Source organism: Mercenaria mercenaria, chromosome 14 (genome assembly GCF_021730395.1).
Source record: "Mercenaria mercenaria strain notata chromosome 14, MADL_Memer_1, whole genome shotgun sequence".
NCBI classification, from domain to species: domain Eukaryota; kingdom Metazoa; phylum Mollusca; class Bivalvia; order Venerida; family Veneridae; genus Mercenaria; species Mercenaria mercenaria.
In genome coordinates this window covers 70376312-70398122 of record NC_069374.1, presented here as the reverse complement: position 1 = coordinate 70398122, position 21811 = coordinate 70376312, and the positions used below count along the sequence as shown (strand labels likewise).

Genomic DNA, 21811 nt, shown 5'->3' with positions numbered 1-21811 from the left:
TATTCAAAATGTCTAATAGCAACATAAACAGAAACATAAGCTGTATCTATTACATTGCTTTTATAGTGTGGCTCCTCCAATGCAACAACACATGTACTGTTTTGTTGATAAATCATACTGAGAAAGTCTTCAGTAGTCCGTGGAAGTGGGGACTGAGCAGCAATAAACAGGTTCTTGATTTTGAAACTCTGTAATTTTAATAAACTTTCTTTATTCGTTACTTGTTATTATATATATGAAATGTAAAAACAATAAAAGTCACATTCGAAGAACTCAGCCACCTAGAAGTGCTGAATGTTTAGCTGTTATAATGAATATATATACAATGTATAAGACAAACATTTTCTATTCAATTACGTTCAAAACCAAAACAATAGTATTTGACTATTAAATATCTTATAATTGGAAACAATATCTGATAACTAAACAAAGTTTACGTAAGAAAGTCCTTTCAGCTAAGTCGACGGTCATGTTCGCTTATCGTTAGGGCACTAAACTTGTATAAAAACATACTGTTTGTCTTACATTTATGAAGACGGCGTTGATGTAGTCATGCTGTCCATCTTTCCTAGAAAGGTACAAACGTACTCGACTGCCGTCAACTTGAAATATAAATTATTATTAATTATGTTAAAAATAAGACTGACTCTTATCGCTTATATATTGTCTCGCAAATATAATTTGATTCAATTACATAAAACAAGAGTAGCTTGATATTTAACCTAATCAAGCATCAACTATTTCCATACCAAACGATTCGCTGATTTACTGTAAATGAATTATTATTTTCACATGACCTATTACATTACCAGGTATATCAGAATGCCGTCGGTTCTTATCCTTATATTTCTTTTTATTTTCTGCACGTGCTTCGATGTCGTCTTTGCTCTCGATGTCAACTTCCTGTCGTAAAGTCTTCAAAACAGTAAAATACACATTTATTAATGACATGATAATATGACTGCTTTCTTTAAAGTGTCTTTAGTTGATGTTTTGTTTTTCCGTACTTGGATTCAGTTTTATTATATTTTCTGGTTCTTTGGGATCACGGAATCCATTCAACAAATGTGTAATAGAGTTCCGCTTTTCAGCTAAAGCCGGTGCTAGGGGGCGTGAGAGGTGTTGCACATTTCATTATCCCTTATGAACAGACTCAGTCACACCGAGTCTGCCATAATTCTTCTTGGTTGCATTTTTTGTTTGTTTCAAAAGGATCTTTTTACAGATTTTCACTGTATGCATAGGATATATGAAAAACATATTCAAAGTAATCAAACCACAAGAATGGAAAAGATCTCCTACACATGAATCTACTACACAGAAATCTTCTGATCAATAAAACCGTGACTTTGTGTTAGAGTATTCGAAACTCTGATAAATTTGAATAAGAGTTGTAGTATGCAGTGTATCCATTCCGGGTAATAGAAAGTGTCTAATAGTTTGAGTTGTGATTGGATAAAATAATGATTGCATTGGATCAATTATTACAAGGCATTAACTACGATATATTGTCTCCCTTTAACTACCTGATAAATCTTTGTGAACATCCTGTCATCTGTCTCGTACATAATTCTTTGTATCTGCTCAGCTGTCAGTGCCTCGCAACCGAAAGAAAGTGAGTGTACCAGCGATTTGTGAAGAAATGTATACTGCTCCTATAAATTAACAAATATAATCAACCGGAAGATATGTATTCGAGACGTATTCGAGGTTAATTAACAACATACAAATTACACATCTAAATATTTCATGCTAGAAATCATGCATGCATAAAAAAGCTGTTAATTTCCATACTAATCACAAAATGTATCAAGGTACATTAAAAACTTGTCAACCATACATAATTGTTTCCCTTTAAATACTGCCTCTATTTTAAGGAAAAATGTCATTTGTTTAAACAGTTCATCTAACGGAAATAGAAATGTCATTTTTATCAATTACATGTTCATTAGTAATAGCTGCATCATTTATATTGTATTGTACTGTATATGGCAGAAGAAGACAATTCTGTTGAGGTAATGTCTTCTCATACGTAGAAGATATCCATAGGAAAGTAAATGATACGGAAAATGAATTAGATCTAGCTCCTTCTTAAATACTTGAAAGTGGGTTGGTAGATATATAAAATAATCCTGAAAAGTCTTACACTATACCCATCAATCCATAACAAACACTTACATCGGTTTGTCTATTATATATACTTACAGCGGGCGTTTTAGGCCATATTTAAAATTACATTGGTCTGGACCATATTTATATCTATCTTTATACTTACAGCTGTCTGGACCATATTGACCCTTTGCTCCCTCATTCTGTTCACACAGTTGAATACATCAACAGATCCTTCACACTTGCCTTCCTCTGTAAGCTGGTCTAAAGCAATATAAGTCCCAGTTCTACCTACGCCAGCACTTTTGAAATCATGGAAAATAAAATTTAAAGGTTTTCATACGCGTAATTACTGTACGTACGTAATATTACAAAATGATCCGTTTACTGTGTGCAATTAGTCGGTAACATACGTAAAGCAGGTGGTTTTAATCAATTTTTTAGTCACATTCACTTCATTTATTCCATCATTCGACTACACTAGCAATAACAATTGAAAATAACTAATTCATTTAATGTTGATGAAACTGATTTTATCTTCTGTCTGAATCATATCGAACGCATTATCGTTTATTAATAAGCATACCCGGTAACATTAAATTTTCATCACCGAGTTTGTTACAGAGAAAAACATGTTAAACGTTTCTAGAAAAAAATTCTGTCTTGTCATATATTTAACAAGGACTATTTCTAAGAGATATTATGTTGCTTGGCAATATTCTGTACAACATAGAGATGTATATGGACAAATTGCAGCTGAAGAAAACATTCCGAAAGATATATATTTTAAAGTCTATTTTATTTCTTACCAGATTTATACGTGTCCAAATATATGTCACACAGTACCTAACAATGTTAAAAACATAACAATGTTAAATAAACTTTTCTTGGTGAAAGCGAAGAATTCAGACTGACATGACCTATTCGAATGACCAAACAATTACAAAAAGGTAATACCTGCAATGGACTATAACCGGTCCACCTAAGGTGACCGGGACTGCCTTCACCCTTTGTCGGAATTCTACAAGACTTGTAACCTCTAGCGGTACACCTTTATCAGGCCATGCCGTGTAATGTAGCTGCAGCACGTTTCTCTCTTCTTTGCCCTTGCACAAAATATATCATGCTAAAGTAATTAATTATAAACGATAAAGTAATATTCTTAAGCGACATGAAGACGTGATCATGTGATAATGTTAAGCCATGATTCGTAATCAATAATTACGTGATGCTGATATACGTCACGATGTAAATTAAATGTGTTTTTCAAACCTTAAAACTAAAAATGTCATAGCTTTACTCTCTAGTAATTTAATATGAGGACAATATTGGGTTCCATCAATCATGTTTCAAAATACCTTTGAAACTGTGAAAGTTCTGACTGTGTATTCAGCATATTTTTCTATACTCAAACATTTCACATTAACTTGTCCATACAACTCTTCCGCTTCCGTTTCTGGCCAGTACTTCTCACACTTCATGCCCTGTTTATTGAGTAAAATGTAAAGTTATTTCCATTGCTACATCACAAACTTAATGAAATTTCATAGTATGTAAAACTTCCTCTATTACTTATTTGGCTCTGTAAATTACAAATACAAAATAATGCATAATATAACAAACATTTTTAAGGCAAATGATTATTGATATATATAGTAAGAAGAGTTAAAATTAGGACCTGTGGATGATACGTATCTTTATACATTCTTCAATAGTAGTCCGTAAATCTCTTAAATCATCTAATTAGGAATCTGTCTTAACAAAATCTATAAGAATAAAATCTGGAAAGTAGATCTCTCGGAAGCACCGAGAACAAGGTAAACAGTGAAAATTGGGACTCGGTTTGATTGAGTCTGTTCATGAGCAGTAATGGAAAATGCAACACTGCCCATGCTCCCTAGCACCGGTTTAATCAGTAAGTCATGTATGAATCGTACAGACAGTTTACTGTAAAAAAGTCGTTATTTCCCTTATTAAGCTAAGTCCTAATGTAACAATATTTTTAAATCATTTACCGTTGCTTCGCGGAGATTAGTCAGCATCACAATGATATCAGATTTCTCATTCCAAACCATAAGCCAGAATGTCGAGAAAGTATCTGTAGTCTTTGCAGTAGGGCCTAAATATAAAAACAGTTCATTATATAGTAAAATAAAAAGGTGGAAAACCAAAGGCCGCCCAACACGACAAAAACGAAAATGTTACAGACTCGGTTCATGGACGGTATTGAAAGTGTAAGCTACCGTCCACGCCCTCTAGCCTTGGATTGAGCAGAACTCAACATTTACACATGTTGTAAGTACAAAATGTATTTTAGAGACATCCACAGATTTATTCATACGGCGGTGCACATGAAACCTTCAATGATGCACATAGTGCAATTCCATGAAAAGCGGCGTATGGTCCCTAGATGCAATAAAGGCTGAACCCTAAACGAGAAAACAATAGGCAGAACTAAACAAACTGGAATTAAGAAAGGGGATCTGTGGTTATGGAGCCTGCATATCACAGACACCACCAAAAGACAAAATTAAAAAACAGGTACCATTTCCAAGAGGTGATTTCTTTTAAAGCGAGAGTATTAATGCGGTGGACGGATAGCTCAGTGGTTTGCACACTGGCCTTCCAATCCTGAGGTCGAGGGTTCGATCCCCGGCAGCAACTCGGGAATTTTCAGAAACGCTTTTCAGTGTTTCCCACCCAACTAGAGGTGTACTGGTCAGCAACCCAGGCAATCCTTGCGTGTATCAGTGCTATACACTGGGCACGTTAAAGAACCAGGCTGTCTATTCGCAACGAGCTAGGCTAAGTTAGCCTGACAAGCCTGTATCTGATTTCTGATCTCTCTGTCGTGGGGGCTTTGTCTCACTCTGTCCCTCTGGTCAGATCGCTCTGTGTCTGTACTAGTAGAGGATGAATTATGCGCCCTGTGTGGCTGCATTGAACTATGTAAAGCGCCTTTGAACGTGAAATTGATCATGAAAAGGGCGCTATATAAATCTGGTATAATAATAATAATAATAATATTGGAACCACCCAGGTCGAAATGTTCAGGTCGAAATGTTAAAGCTAAAATTTAACAGTACACTAATACAACATAATCTGAAGAGATTGAAATATAACAGCTTTGACTGAAGGTACGGGGAGACTTTTTACAGCCGCCACACGGCATATTCAATAAAATATATTAGACGATCCCTAAGAAGCACTGGACACAACCGAGCAAAATGATAGCATGCTCGGTATCATACAGACTTAGTCTATTCATGAGAGGTAATGAAATGTGTCACACCTTTCATGTCCCCCTTTACACTGGATCAGTGGATAAGTATGAGTGCATGTTGAGCTTTGAATTATGTCAATAGACCTGAAGTGATAACTACACTAAACTTTTATTACAGAAGAAGTGCTTTAACATGTGTTTAAATATATCCGTAAATAAATTCAGTATAAACGTGTGTGTGTGTGTGTGTGTGTGTGATGGTAAAATGGCACTACAACTACACTACACGCACGCACACATGCACAAACACACGCATGCACACACTCCAGATGCTATATAAAGTATAAAGAGAAAAAACGGAAATAAGAAATAGTGTCACAATCTGCATTGATTAGAACAGTACATTTACCTAAAGAGGCGATATAAGCTTTCCTTCTGTTGTAACCCTAGAAAGAAAAAAAGACATATCGGTAAATATGAAACATAATTTTACATTCCAAATATTGTACCGAATAGTTATTTTGAAGTATAAACACGTAGCCGCATCTATAACATTGTAGAACGGAGTTTTATTCATTATATAATAAGACCTTTGAATTTAACTGAATCTATATACCAGCAGTTTTGATGAAATGTGCAGCTATCGGCTTATATACTTACATCGATGTAACAAGCATTGATGAAAAAAGTCGGTTGCCCAGGGATAGTCACTCTAGAATGGTCATCTGGAATAAGTACGTGTTAAATATCTTTTTGCAGCATTGTTTTCGACAATATGAATTTGAGTAAAAATTACACTGCAATAATATAAGTTAGCGCTAGACTAATTTGAATATTCTAAACGTCAACGAATATCTGTAAAAGTTACCAGTGTAAGAAATTAAACTATTGTAATGAAACTTCCACTTTTACTAATTTCTACATGTATACTCATATAGAAATGTACGCATTAGTAATTGATGAAAATGCACAGTTTTTGGGAAGTACTGAACGTCTTGGCTTTAATGGTAAATCATGTACCTGTCGGCTGCATACCTTTGGTTTTATAGAATGCATTAAAAGCTTGCATTGGTGATAACTGCATTTTTATTTGCACTCTAATGCGCATTTATTCTCAAGGATAGCTGTTATGCAGTAAAAAAATCACGTTACTTTTATACTTTAATACTTACAGGGGTATATCCCATTATACCTGTTCAATGCTATATTTTCGGGCCTTCTAGCAAATCTGCAATTCTCTGTTAAATCTAAACCGCTATTTAGTTTCTGAAATGATAAATAATTGATAATTTTGTGCGTGCATGCAATTAGATTGTTAAATTAACAGATCTGTATAGAAATTTAAATATGTCTTCCGCTCCAGTAGTTTTGTTTAAACTAAATATCATATTATCAAACAAATCAATTTACCACTCTTGACATATTCAAAATTTTATTCATACAGAAAATCCATTTACAAAATTATTCATTTGGATGAGTATACAAGGAAGTTTTCATAAAAGTACGAATAAAATATAATCGTATTTTTAATCGCATTTCTATATTAAGCAATGAAAATAAAACACGTTCTTTGTTAATAATGCGAGTTATAATGAACGTTCGAACATTTGTACAAAACAAACTTTTAACTACTGCTGTTCAACATAATTAATAATCAAAACCAAAGTTATTTTACTTATTCTATTTAATCATCATATACTTTAACATTAAAGTTTCACTACTGAGTTATATCTGCGGTGCCTTCCCGTGTTTCCTGAATAATGGTTTAAATATAAAAATCATCTTCCTTTAAATCAACTGCTCATCTAACTGCAAGCAAAGCACAACGCAACGTTTGTTTCAAATGCAGTTTTGTAACGTGTAACTGAAACTCTCTGGTGGCCGAATAAAGCAATAGCTGATATGTATTGACATTAAAATAATACATCATTTTTATCATCATACAAAAATAATGTTCATAATGCAATCTACTAGTTGTATGATATATACATAATATTCTATATATTTAGTTTCTTCTTTATGTAAAGCTTTCTGTGCAAACTGGTCGGTTACCACGCAATGCGGAGTGACTTTAGAAAACAAACGCAACAGTTATTGTGCAAATTTGTTCGCTCTTTACAGCGCTGCCTTATTGGCACTGAATTTACTGATCGGAAATAGTTTCCTCAAACGAAGAAAATTATATTTTACCTTGAATTCGTTTTCAAATGCATCAACGTGTTCCTTAGTAACATACGTAAGTAGATTGTCCACGTTCACTCTGTGGTTATTTTGTTCCATGTTGTAATACGTCTTGTCAGTTTTGGCTGCTAAATCATCATCTTGCTCGTTTATTTGCTCGTCATCGATGTCCACTACAGCTGAGGCATCGGTCACTGAACGTGTCTTTTTAGTTTCCTTCCCTGAAAGTACATTGTATTTTTGAACTATTATATCATTTTTGGTCTTGACACTGTTCAGAGAATTTTCGCCCTAATTAATGAAATATGTAACTATTAGTTCGACCATCATCCTGAAACGATTTGACATACAAAAACAACGAAAACATTACTATAAATCTGTGTCTCCGTACCGCTGTATACTATGTAGAAATAAATGCTGCCATATCTAACTAAACTGATTTTTAGAGGGTCATAATGCTTTGTTTAACATGTCGGTGCCATATTTTGGTTACTAGAAAGGCAACTTTTATCTTTAATAGCATCAAGTCATGTAGCTTGAAACATGATGCTATTGGTTGGCCTTTGTTTATTATGGGTTCATATTCAAAGTTATTTTTGTCAGATGCATCTTGAGGAAATAGTTTTTAAGATATTAACAAAATCCCCATACCAGTAATGTTTCCATATGTGTGTTCTTCATTTTTTGCAGATTCACCTAATGCTGCATTTCCTGGAATGCCTGTCTCTTTGTTTGACACCCTAAATATAAATTCATCTTATGAAAATAGCGTATTTGAGAATTTTAAGGCAAGGCTCAAGAATGATTTTTCATTTTCTCATTATAAATTGAGTGAGCGGACAGTTAAGGATGATTGGTTGCGCAGATGATACTATTATCATTGCTGAACGTGAGTAAAATTTGAATACCTATGATTATTTTCAATACTAGTACCTATTTTATTGAGAAACTGATAGACATCATGCATTCGGGATGCATTCATATGCATATTCAAATTTATGCAAATTTGTGGTAATGTATTAACATACCTTCGCCTGTAAAACCAAACAGCTGCAATGACAACAACTGTAGCAACTACTAGACCGACAATACCCCCTACAACAGGACCTGTAATGTTCACTGGATCCGGCGGACTTTCATCTGTAATAAATATGTAGATGAAAAATAGTTCGAAAGTATGCGCATGTTTTAATATTCAGTAATACTATATAACCGTTTTGCGCAATATATATAACTAAAATTCAGACAGTCATTTCACTCGGATATGTTATAGTGTATTGGTTTTGTCAGCAGCATGATTATTTTTAAGAAATTATAATTATCAGATATATATCTAAGGTAAAATGGTTATGTTAATTGCATTTCATGACAAACATGAAAATTCTGAATGATAATTGAAAGCAAAACAAGGAAAAAAAGAAAACAAAAAGAAACACATAAACACACGGAAGATTTATATATACCTAATGTACAGCTATCAATTAAATATTAAAATATTTTACCTGAACGTAGAGGACATACAGGATCATCAGTTGTTCCATTGCAACCCCTCGTGCATTTGCCGTTCCCTTGGTTACAAACGTTGTCAATACAATGGCTGCTGCAGGACAAGTTACAAAATAAACCGTAAAAGTTATTTTTGCAAGAGTCACAGGTTCCTGTTTCAATGTCACAGGATTAACACAGTTGTGCGGACATTGCTTTTCGCACCGAGTTCCATATCTTCCGGTCTGACAGTGATCACATTTATCTCCCGAAAAATTAGGAGAACAGTTACAATTTCCGGAGTTAATCTGGCATTCACTTGTTTCACATCCAACTGAACATTCTTCTTGGCAGGTTGATCCGAATCGACCAGTTTTGCATTGCAAGCATGTATTATACGATGAACATTGTTCACAGTTATCACGACATTCATGCGTACAATTTGTTAAAAGGGGAAGGTTGTTGTTGTCAAACCGATGCCCGTTGAAATAACCATCTCTACATACATCACAAGTGTTCCGTGATGAACATGCCATACAATTACCTGGACACATTCCGCTACATGACGTACTGGCATCATAGTAACCTGCTTTACACGACACACAGTGACTTTGTTGGCATTCGCAATTTTGTGGACAATAACGATACCGGCAGTCAGTGGAATCATTGGCGTTATAATATTCGTCCTTACATTTAGTGCATCCAGTGTTTGACGAACATGTTTCACAACCCGGTTGACATTTTGCTGTACAATCACTACTAGGGCCAGGAAAATAGCCATTAAAACATTCAATGCACGTCGTTTCCTCTTTTTGCTCACATTTTGTACAATTGTAAGGACATTTTAGATAGCACCGAACACCTCTATACCCATCAATGCAGCCATCATAACAAGTACCTTCTGGGTAGTAATTGTTTGGACCACACTTTTCATTTATACAGCATGCACAATTAACTGTGCAATCTATGTCTCTGTCTGAAATGCAACATCAATATTTTAGAGGTATTGATAGAAAATCAAAAATTTACAGAATGCAACATTTCTCCTGATGACCCGACTAACATGTTATTATTCAAATCCAAATGTGAGCATGTCTCAATTGTTAACTTTTGTGATGCAAAGTAAGATTAAGAGCGGTGTGTTCCTTTACCTATTTATAAAAATATACTACTGAAATCAGGTAATTAAAGAATGTAACATATAGACTACACTTCAATAATTCATAATATAAAAGACCAAAAGGCAAACCGCAGACATACATTAAACACGACTCCTGTACCTATTTATTACAAATATGTCATTTAAATCGGTTACATAAAACAAATAAAAGTCACACACAAAAAAACTATTATCAAGTCAAAGAAAATGAATACTGACATACATTTCATAAAACTTACTTTTTCATACAGAAAGAAATGTAAAAATATCATCTGTACAAGCTGTACAAGTAAAATTAATGTTGTCTTTTTTTTGCTGAAAGAAATAATTACCTTCTGCTGCTTGTGAATTGTTGACAATTAACCATTTACACACCCATATCAACAATATCTGAAAATAAAAATAAACATAATACATAATACAATGCTTCACTTTTGTTATTCAAGAAAAACTTAATAGTTGTGCACATTTCATCATGATGTAGCGAACTATTCTGTTTGCATAGAGACTTTCAGAACATTAGCTATTTGAGCCGCTCCATGAGAAAACCAACATAGTGCGCTTGCGACCAGCATGGATCCAGACCAGCCAGCGCATCCATGCAGTCTGGTCAGGATCCTTGCTGTTCGCAAATGGTTTCTCTAATTGCAATAGGCTTTGAAAGCGAACAGCATGGATCATGACAAGACTGCGCGGATGAGTGCTGGTCTGGATCCATGCTGGTCGCAAAGGCACCATATTTTTGTGTTCTCATGGCGCGGCGCATTTAATTGAACAAGGTATGATCATAATTTCCGTCACATCGGTGTCAGTGATATCAATATTCATTCAGAAATATATGGATGTAATTCCTAATCATTCTTCATTGCCGCATTTACAACTCGTAGAATAAAGATTACTACTTGTGTGTTCTAATGAGGTGCCATGATTCTTTAGTAGATAACAATGACTATTTCTCTAACGTTTTTGATTGTAACCTTTTTTATTGAAGTGTTACGTGTATTAAGATCCCTGATAAGTTCAGCTAGGTAGTTTCGCACAAACCCTATTTTTTCCAGTGCCGTCTGTTTAATAGAGCTACTGTAGAATATGTATTATCCTTAACTGATACCGGTATGTTCATAAATACGCGTTCGTTTTGTGACAAGTAGTTGAATTTAGCAAAATTACTCTCATTCGAACGACTATTCAACCAGGAAATCTCTTCCTAAACTTTCATTGTTACAAGAACATTTTTTTTTTTTGACTAAAAGAGTCAATATAATATGGGTATACCATTCTATAAGAGCGGGAAAAAATGCAAATGTAAAATTTGGCGCTCTCTAGGGCACACTAGTTTAATGCTACATGTAAAACAAACAAATTTATTTAATAGCTATATAAGTTATGTGCACATACCATGACATCACAATGCTTATATCTAAAATGCCAATAATAATATGTTCATCAAACAGTTTGTTTTGCATTTGAATTAAAGAAAGAAATCGTAATTTAACTGGGACTGAAATATACAGATGTGGTGTCGCGTACCATTTTATTCTTTCCGAAAATTTACAGGTTTATTTTAATCTTTCCTTCGCATTGTTTAAATTGAGCGTTCTTGCATATGTTTTAAGTTATTAACTATTGATGCCTATTGGAATAGCAGACGTTCGGGCGTCATGTCACAACTCACGTTTTCCATTGGTAAAGTCCAATAAGATGTATGTTTCTCACACGGTGACTTGACGTATGTAATCAAGCTTTACAAATCGAGATACATGACCTCTGGAATGATCCTGCATTGTGTAAGATGTAAAGTCATGTGAGTCCATTAAATATTGGAAAGATGATTTATGGAGATACGCGGTTCATATAGCTTTACCGTTACAAATACAGCCACACTGTAAATACATAAAGGACAAAATACCTTCATGGTTGTTAAATATTTTTAATATATCTAGATATAGAAAGAGATTTCTTTAGTCAAATAAATTACAAAATATGTTACAAACAAAGGCAGAGATAGGACTCGCTACTATCAAAGCACGCGGTCCTCTCTAAATAAAACCATAGATCGGCATGATTTCAATAAGTATATAGACAGCTATGGCAAAAGAACACAGTGAGCGCCTACTTGAAAGAGTCAATTGCCAATATACCACTGTGAAATTAAAATCGGTTAAACGTTTAATTACACAAACAGTCGCAAGATAAATTTAATATTGCGATCTTTTTACAGCTCCAACATTAAATGGATTCAAAACATTTAAAACAAGTGAATGAAGTATTGCCATGCAAGACAAAGTCCCCTACTGGAAGGCACCTAATTTTCTCTACTGCAGTATAACATAATGAACTGATATCTGTCAATGATGTATAAACAATATTGTACTACATATACAATATGTTATAACAACACTCTTGGATTAAAATGTGCATATATAAAAACTCGCAGTTGTTTTCATATTGAATTTTTTTGGCTGATTATAAAAATGTTATCATGTAAGTTATTTATAGTAACAACAAAGGGAAATTAATCTTTAAAAAAATCTATATAATGTAAGTCCACAAGAAACGCTTTACCAGGTAGAGATAGGTCAAAATACACCTAAAAATTGGATGTAACATGCATGCTGTACCACAGAAAAGTTATGTCGATTATTCTCTACCGCTAGTAATAAAAAAGTTACAATAAAATCTATTTATAGTAAAACAAAGGGACGTAATTCTAAAACCAAGGGTGCCTCATGGTGGTGAACATTTGGTCCAAGTTACATCAAAATACCTCCATGCATGAAGAAGAAATGTTCCGTACAAAGTCATTCTTGAAATTTGACCTTTGACCTCTAAATATGACCTTGACCTTAGACCTAGGGACCTAGTTCTTGCGCATGACATGTTGTCTCATCCAGGGGAATATTTGTGCCAACTGATATCTAAATCCTGCTTTGCATGACAAAGTTATAGACCGGACAGGAAAAAAAATCCTCTTGACCTTTGATCTCAAAGTGTGACCTTGACCTTTAAGCCAGGGTACTGCGTGTTGCGCACGACACGTCGTCTCATCATGGGGAACATTTATGCCAAGTAATATTTTAATCCCTTGATGGATGACAGAGTTCGGATCGGACAAAAAACCTTATTGACCTTTGACCTCCAATTGTGACCTTGACCTTTGAGCTAAGGGTCTGGGCTTTGCGCATGACATGTTGTCTCATCATTTGGAACATTTGTGCCAAGTAATATTAAAATCCCTTCATGGATGGCAGAGTTATGGACGGGACAGGAAAAAAACTCTGTTGACCTTTGACCCTCAATTGTGACCTTGACCTTTGAGCTAGGGGTCCGGGATTTGCGCATGACACGTCGTCTTATCATGGGGAACACTTGTGCTAAGTAATATTAAAATCCCTTAATGAATGTCAGAGTTATGGACCGGACACGAAACAGACCCTGTTCATGCTATGTTAACATTTGACTGCTAAGTGTGACCTTGACCTTTAAGCTAGGGGTCTGAAAGTTGTGCATGACACATCGTCTTATTATGAGGTACATTTGTGCCAAGTAATATTAAAATCCCTTCATGGATGGAAGAGTGATGGACCGGACAGGAAAAAAGCCTGGTTGACCTTTGACCTCCAATTGTAACCTTGACCTTTAAGCTAGGGATCCAGGTTTTGCGCATGACACGTCGTCTCCTCATGGGGAACATTTTTGCCAAGTAATGTTAAAATCTCTTCATGGATGGGAGAGTTATGGACCGGACAGGAAAAAAGCCCTGTTGACCTTTGACCTCCAATTGTGACCTTGACCTTTGAACTAGGGGTCCCGGATTTGCGCATGACACGTCATCTTATCATGGGGAACATTTGTGCCAAGTAATACTAAAATCCTTTCAAGGATGGGAGAGTTGTGGACCGGACAGGAAAAAAGCCCTGTTGACCTTTGACCTCCAATTGTGACCTTGACCTTTGAGCTAGGGGTCCGGATTTTGCGCAAGACACGTCGTCTCATCATGGGGAACATTTGTGCCAAGTAATATTAAAATCCCTTCATGGATGACAGAGTTATGGACCGGACACGAAATTGCGGACGGACGGACGGACGGACGGAATGACGGAAAAATGCATTCCTATAGTCCCCTAAACTGGTTTTCAACCATTAGGGGACTAATAAAGCATTTCATTTACCGCTTTGATAATGCTATCCATCATGTCAAATAGTGATAAATCCAAATAAAATACCCTTTAAAAATTCGTATTTCTCTGCATTTAACATTTACAGCTTTACGAAATCTGATTAAACAGGAAGTTATAAGATCCAATGCATAAATCTAAGGTGCAATCACAGCTCAAATTTCATTAAATAGACATAGTCGCGGGCCATTAGTCCTGTCGCTTTCGTTTGAATATGATAATCTGACGCACATTTTCATGTAATGTGTTACATAGCTGCAAATTAGAAGAGAAGACTATAGATATACATACTGATCTTATTGGATGGAATTCACATCCCAGACTACAGGTTTAAATAATAGTTTTAATTATTTTATATAGTATATTTGAATAGAGAAACATCACCAAACATGATAAACATGAATATGTTGCAGGCTCGGTATAACTGGGCCTGTTCTCGGACGGTTGTGGAAATTCATGCATGTCCACGCCCTCTAGCCCCGGGTTGAACCAAAATATATGAGTGCGTCATGTAGAAAATAGATCACAATAAGCATACCATATTAGTTTGTAGCATATTTCCAGTCTATCAGTTACAAAGTCTGTGACATGATTGAGGTCAGAATTATTTGGTTATAATTTTTCAGCTGTTCCTCGCTGTACGTACTGTCAGAAAGTTTATGCCTTACTTTTACATTAACACCGTTATTAAGTCGATTTAATTGATAATACTGAAAGGTCAGAATTTCAAATACAATGCAGTTAAAAGTACTTAATGTAGAATATTCATAATTATCCCATATGCAACATTTGTACTTCATAAGGGCTTATGAATTTGCTCTATCTCATTCTCGTTATATACTGTGTGCAGTCACACGCATACTTTTAAAGTTTAATTAATTATTTACAACAAAAATGAAATTTCTGTTCAATGTCGGAGAGCACAATGATTCTGTTACCATTTATAAAACCGAAATATCATAGTTATCTTAAAAATTTTGTAAAACTATAATTCATTGAAACATCATTATTTGAAAAATAATCTGCATCTTCTTACACCGATTAGAAGAATTAAACTTTAACAGAAGCAATCGTTTGTTTGTTTGTTTGTTTTGGGTTTAACGCCGTTTTTCAACAGTATTTCAGTCATGTAACGGCGGGCAGTTAACCTAACCAGTGTTCCTAGATTCTGTACCAGTACAAACCTGTTCTCCGCAAGTAACTGCCAACTTCTCCACATGAATCAGAGGTGGAGGACTAATGATTTCAGACACAATGTCGTTTATCAAATAGTCACGGAGAACATACGTCCCACCTGAGGATCGAACTCACGACCCCGCGATCCATAGACCAACGCTCTTACCTACTGAGCTAAGCGGGCGGGCTCAGAAGCAATCAGAAGCAATCGTAATGCTCCTTTAAATTGTTATCTTTATTTCTATCTATAATATATTTCTTTTTGATTTCATTTTTTTGTTTGGGTGTCAGTTAAAAAAACGACAATAAGTATTTATCATACAACCGTGAATATGTTCTCATAAAACTGCATTTTAAATCTCATGAATAGACCTAATATATACCTAGAATTTATCTTATGGTAAAGTAAACCTAATACATAGGTCAAAGAAAATGAAACTTGGAGAGAAGTTTTGACATTAGCACAGAAGCAAATGTTTTCGGTACTAATCTAATACTTCTTTGAAATACACAAAATAATGGATAGTCCATTTTGTAGATTCGTAAGAGGAAAGCATTACTGAGTCCTACCTCGCAAAACTGTAGTATATACTGAAAAGCAGCAGATACTGCATTCATGTGGGACATACTACTTATTTACTGCATTTTTGCAGAGGTTTTCTAGCATGATGTATGATTGCGCTGCTAGTGCAGCATGCATTCATGCTGCTTTGACATGAGACATGTATCGTAATCATCGGCTGCTTAGCAGCGTAATATATACTGCTAACATACTGCAAGTAGCTGCAGTAATGCAGCATTTATTTAAAACCTAATGAAATAAATCATAATACTGCAAGCATGTTGCCTATCTGCTGCTTTCCTACTGCACAACAGGTATTCAAGCGAGTCAATGCTGTATTCATACTGCACAAACATGCAGAAATAGTTTTGGTGGGCTTTGTGAACGTTGTTCTTCATGAACTGCAATACTTTCTTGGCAACACTGGTAATACTAGTACGTTGAACTGCGTTAATTAAACAGGAAGTAAGGATGTAACGTCATTAGAACTTGGCATACGGAAACGAAATTGATTTTATTAATTAATGGCGACGTGTGAGTACATTTATTAAAATTGCGATGTTTCTGTCTGTGTAAAGACAAAATATGATAGTGACAATAAATTACTTGTTCAATGATTCCAAAGATTGCCCTGAATTATGAGAATTTGTTTAATTATCTCAATAACAATCACACGGACGGACCTAAACACTTTATTTCACCATAATAAAGATGTGCATTTACGACTGCGAGACGTTTCATTAAAATCTACAAATCAGTTTAGTAATATGTGCGATGAAGCACACGGACCTATCTTTTTTAGCCGAATTTGCTAGGTACATTGAAATGATTTGAAAAATCAACATTTAATCCAATTCTGCATTGTAGTAATAAATCGATCCGAACATGCAGAACTGCCTTTAACATATTTTTCACCATTTTACTTTCATACAAGCACAAATTCTAGATTCTATGCTTAAATGTTATAGAAAATGCACTTCACTCACTGCTGTTGAAATGCAATGCATCTTGTCAGAAAATGTCAAGTCTTGGGTTAATCCTTTTATTCACTGTAACAGACCTATGAGTTTTACAACTATTTGTTTATTAACGTTATACATTAGATTTGGTTAAGCAGAAAGTTATAAAAACCATTCACGATATGTTATTTTTGCATATATTAACGGGAGAAAAATCGTGTGCAAACAAGGCAATTCACGTGCTGTTAATACATGATTTTTATTTTTGAAATGCTTTGCCAGGGACGTATGTATGTATTTCTGCACAGACTGATATTTGGCATCTGCGTCTTGTTTCTTCCATAATAACCTTTTCTTGTAGCATTAAAGATGGTATGTTTAGCTGTATCAGTTTCCAACCAAAAAAGTACTGCCTCCATCAATGTACAAATTCGCTTCTCTTAGAGTTTACTCCTCCCTTTACAAAGCGTCGGTTCAGTTCTTGTAAATAACCGTGAATGTGTAACCTGTGCTATTGTTCGCCTTTATGAATTATATTTTTGTTAGCATCAGTTGGTATGTTTTACCTGATTTTATTCGCAGAAGTCATATAATAAACCTAGAAAGCTAGTGACTACCTTCGTACTCATCCGTACTCTAAATGTGTTCGTACTCAAAATAATTCGAATGTAAAGTTATTATTCTTAAAATTGTGTTCCTGATAATCAAATTTTTAAATAATATGCAAAATTATGGGTAATGTCATGTTTTTAATAACGAAAAATAAAAATAAAATGCTCAAAATCCTTCAAATTATGTTTTTGGTAGTGTTGTTGATATGTGGGCCTCGGTTATGGATATTTAAAACACGTTTACCGTTTCCAAGAACAATAGAATTGTAAATAGAAATGTACCGGAATCGTTAGGTCATCACATATGAAAACAATAAATTTAGTGTTCGTGTCATGACCTTAGGTCTCGGTCACAAACAATCCCGTGGGCTTCTGCAGACGTTAATACACAAAAAACGTGTATTATCCATACAATCCTACCACTCTTATGCTAATTAGATGCACTATTATACAAGTAGGTAGGTTTTGAGGAATTGTGGAAGTAATATCGATCTGGTGGTCAATATGAAAGATGTTTACTCAAAGTAACAATTAATACAGATACTCAAATGCCGTTTAATGATGGTTAGGCGGTTAAGTTCATACGGTTACAGATCTACATTTATTCATATAAGCATGTTGTTAAGAAGTTAAAAAAACAAATATAGTTTATTGTATAGTAGTCGCATCTTGACCGCGATGGTTGACCTTAGGCTGATTATTCATATCGATTAGTTCATTGTAGAAAAAAAGGTGTGGAATTAGTTTGTATACGGTGCAGTATCAAAGTATGTATACTTACATTTGATCAGTTAAAACTTTTCAATACACTAATTTATATTTACACAAATTTATATTTCTATTTTCTCGTGCAGCTCGTGTTTTTTGTTCTACAAAATTTTTAATTTATAAATGCAAAGAAGTGAAGCGTTTTACGTACACTCCTTTTCAATAATAGGTTGTGCCTCATTATGTTTTATAATACAAAGGTCAACCATCGGGGTCAAGTTGCGTCCACTATGTATGTTTGTGATACCAACAAGTACTTAAATTGAGAAAGAAATGGTGTTTTTCTATTTTTTGTTACATATCATCAAGCAGCCAGTATGTGTTACATTATATTTTTGCTTCAGATGTAATGATATACATGCGCATGATATGCACACGCTAGGACAAAAAAGTAAGCTTCGTAATTAAAATGTCATTGCTTCCAGGTACGACATAAAAGCTCAAATAGTATTGGAAAATGCCAGTAGGAAACAAAGAAATTTTAAGTTGTTGTTTATGTCCATGATACCACTTTAAAACTATCTGGATCGCTCAACGTATTATCTCTAGCACGAAGGCACTTATCTTGAGCCCATGGCGTCTTACCTGGAGCACACTGGGTATTCGGCTACCTACTCGTGTGAGCGATACCGTCCTCGTGTGATTTATATACATTTAGGTATACTGGATACTCACACCTAAAACGTATATTTATTCCGTATTTTACTGAAGATTTGAAAAGGTTTAGTATAGAATGTGTAAGATCATACCTTAACTATATCCATGTCAAATTTCTATCTCATATGATAAGAATAATTGTGAAAAAATACGTTTTTCTGTCGCGAAAATAAAGATATTTTAAGGCGATGCCATCTATTATCATAAATAGTGATATTAATCAGGATTGAATTAGGATTTGTTTTTGTTAAGAAAATGAAAAACAGGCATTCTGAGTGTTAGTCATTGCTTTCGTTCCACAAAAATCGGAAGCAAAGTAAAATTATAGCGTTTTTTAAAGACATTGTGTAGAAAAGGGGATACCTTTGACGATGTTCCATGATACCATCCTCGTTGTTTCTGTCAATCACCCGGATACCATCCTCGTTATTGAAATGAACATTACATTGACGCAGACCCTTTTTCTAAAATTTAGCGGTAATATGCAATGACCAACCAAGATTAAGATAAAACTTGGGTCTTTTATATCATTCAGCTACTGGAAGCGGCCTATCCGGGGAGTTCTATAAATGTTCACTGACATAACGAGGACGGTATCTATGTGCAAACGGGTAGGTATCTTTGTTTATTTTCATCCATCCTCAGAAGTATCATCAAATACAGCAACAGGGTGCATATAATTTAATTTTTATCAACAAAAATAAATTGCAGGTATATGATCCATACGTTTTGTAGTTGATTATGTATAGTTCTACCAAGGAGAGTAGCTAATTCAAAGACATATTTTATTTATTAAATTACAGGTATGGTATGATCGTATGGACATAGGAAAGAAAACATTATTCGCGAGAAAAATATAAATAGATCATATGAATTTTACGACATTGAATCCCAAAACATTGTACAAAATTCGTTTTCCAAGTATAGTGGACGCAACTTGACCCCGATGGTTGACCTTTGTATTATAATACATAATGAGGTACAACCTATTATTGAAAAGGAGTGCATTGTATACAGACTTACTGCATATAAATATACATGGATACCATAAGCACCCCTTATTCATACTAATGAAATAATCGATATGAATAATCAGCCTAAGGTCAACCATCGCGGTCAAGTTGCGACTACTATATGATCAAGGCCGCAAAATGTATGAGTTATAAAACAGAGCAATATAAAAATGTATATTCTATCTGAGAGTCAGTCACATAAAAACCACACCAAAAACTGTGCCGAAAGAAATTATTTCTTTTTTTATGACAAGCACCTTGTGTTTACAAATGTACCTTATTTGCATATTGACTGAGGTATGCGGAATCGCATTTACCTTGCGGAATCTGCCGTTACAGAAACTTCTGTTGACATAATGGAGACGTTCCATAGTATAAATAATATGTTTGTGTTAGTTAAAAGGAAATGACGATCACCTTTCTTTAGCTTATCCACCAAAATATAACGAAGTAGATGTCGCTGTCAAACGTTTCCGTATTTACTGCACAATGCTATGTTGAAATATTGCTAGTATGAGATAAGCGATATGCACTTCATTTTTTGCAATTGATTTGTTGTTGTTGTCGTTGAATTGGTACCATCTGTAAAATAGGTAGAGCAATATAATTGTTTAATTCCGTACCCTTTCGACAACCAACAACTAAAATTCAACGCTATATTGGTTACAATGTAAGGTAGATGACCACTGAATAAGAAATCATGTTGCCAAATATAAGATTATTTCACTGGTTGAAGGTGCAGATGGGAATTTCCGGCCTCAAGGGTAACTGTTTAGGCGTTAAAGAGGATCCTGCCGAGTTACCGCGTAAACATTTACCCGAGAGCCGGACATTCCCATCTGCGCATACAACCAGTGACAGAATCTTTTTCTTGCATACCATATTCAAGAAATAAAATAGAAATAAAATCAATCGAAGGGCTTTCTTTTTAGAACTATTTCTTATAGCAGCGTATTTAAAAAGGCGCAGAAAACCAACGTCAATAAACAGGAAAGACGTCATGACGTTTCAAAGACAAATAACAATGTTTAGTCCTGGATTTGTTTTATCAGTTGCAGCGTTACGTTATACTTTTTTGATGAAATAACGTTTGTTTTTTTTAAATCGAGAATTATACTATCAGGAACAAAGAGGAAATGTCAAGGTATCAGATTTTTATCCCGTTTTATGAAATAAAATGTAAATTACTACATACATCTTTTACACATAATTATGTAGTTCATAATACATCATTTACAGCACTAGAGTCATCTTACACCCCGGGGTGTAAGATGAATTTTTCCAGTACCGCTAAAATGCCGGAAATACCCGTCTGGTATGCAAAAATGTGATAGATATCTTGCAAAATAATGCAGTGAACCGCCGCAAAACTCCGCGCCGCCACACAATTAAATATAATACTGCCTGTAGACAATTGAATGTTTGTGTGTGTAATTAATTTTAAGGATTGTGAATTTACTCTCCTAAGATCTGAATATACTTTCTTTTATCAAATGGGTAGCTTTGCATTATGAAGTGCAGCTAAAACTCTTAATGTAGAATATTTATCCCTGTGTCATGTGTAATATTTATCTGCAAACTCACAATCGAAATTCTAATTGTGAATATAAATATACATCTTGGTAAATGATACTTCACTGGTGCATATGAATTTGCTAATCTCATTCTCGTTATAACCTGTGTGCAGTCACACACACACATTTGTGCTTATCATTTATATTTGTATTGTA

The 21811-nt window shown here is 34.6% G+C and overlaps 1 protein-coding gene across 1 annotated transcript in view; it reads right to left on the bottom strand.

Moving 5' to 3' along the window:
* Positions 1-21811, bottom strand: part of LOC123526918 (receptor-type tyrosine-protein phosphatase kappa-like) — a 36947-nt gene that overhangs the window by 3694 nt on the left and 11442 nt on the right. The window contains exons 8-24 of the mRNA XM_053522701.1: positions 10490-10547; positions 9543-9974; positions 9016-9192; positions 8542-8653; positions 8165-8253; positions 7523-7734; positions 6505-6598; positions 5993-6057; positions 5742-5778; positions 4125-4228; positions 3468-3593; positions 3067-3215; positions 2276-2411; positions 1527-1655; positions 810-915; positions 526-602; positions 54-188 (exon numbers count right to left, since the gene is read on the bottom strand). Of these exons, the coding sequence (XP_053378676.1) occupies positions 54-188; positions 526-602; positions 810-915; positions 1527-1655; positions 2276-2411; positions 3067-3215; positions 3468-3593; positions 4125-4228; positions 5742-5778; positions 5993-6057; positions 6505-6598; positions 7523-7734; positions 8165-8253; positions 8542-8653; positions 9016-9192; positions 9543-9974; positions 10490-10547 (2238 nt within the window). The remainder of the gene's footprint in view (positions 1-53; positions 189-525; positions 603-809; positions 916-1526; positions 1656-2275; positions 2412-3066; positions 3216-3467; positions 3594-4124; positions 4229-5741; positions 5779-5992; positions 6058-6504; positions 6599-7522; positions 7735-8164; positions 8254-8541; positions 8654-9015; positions 9193-9542; positions 9975-10489; positions 10548-21811) is intronic.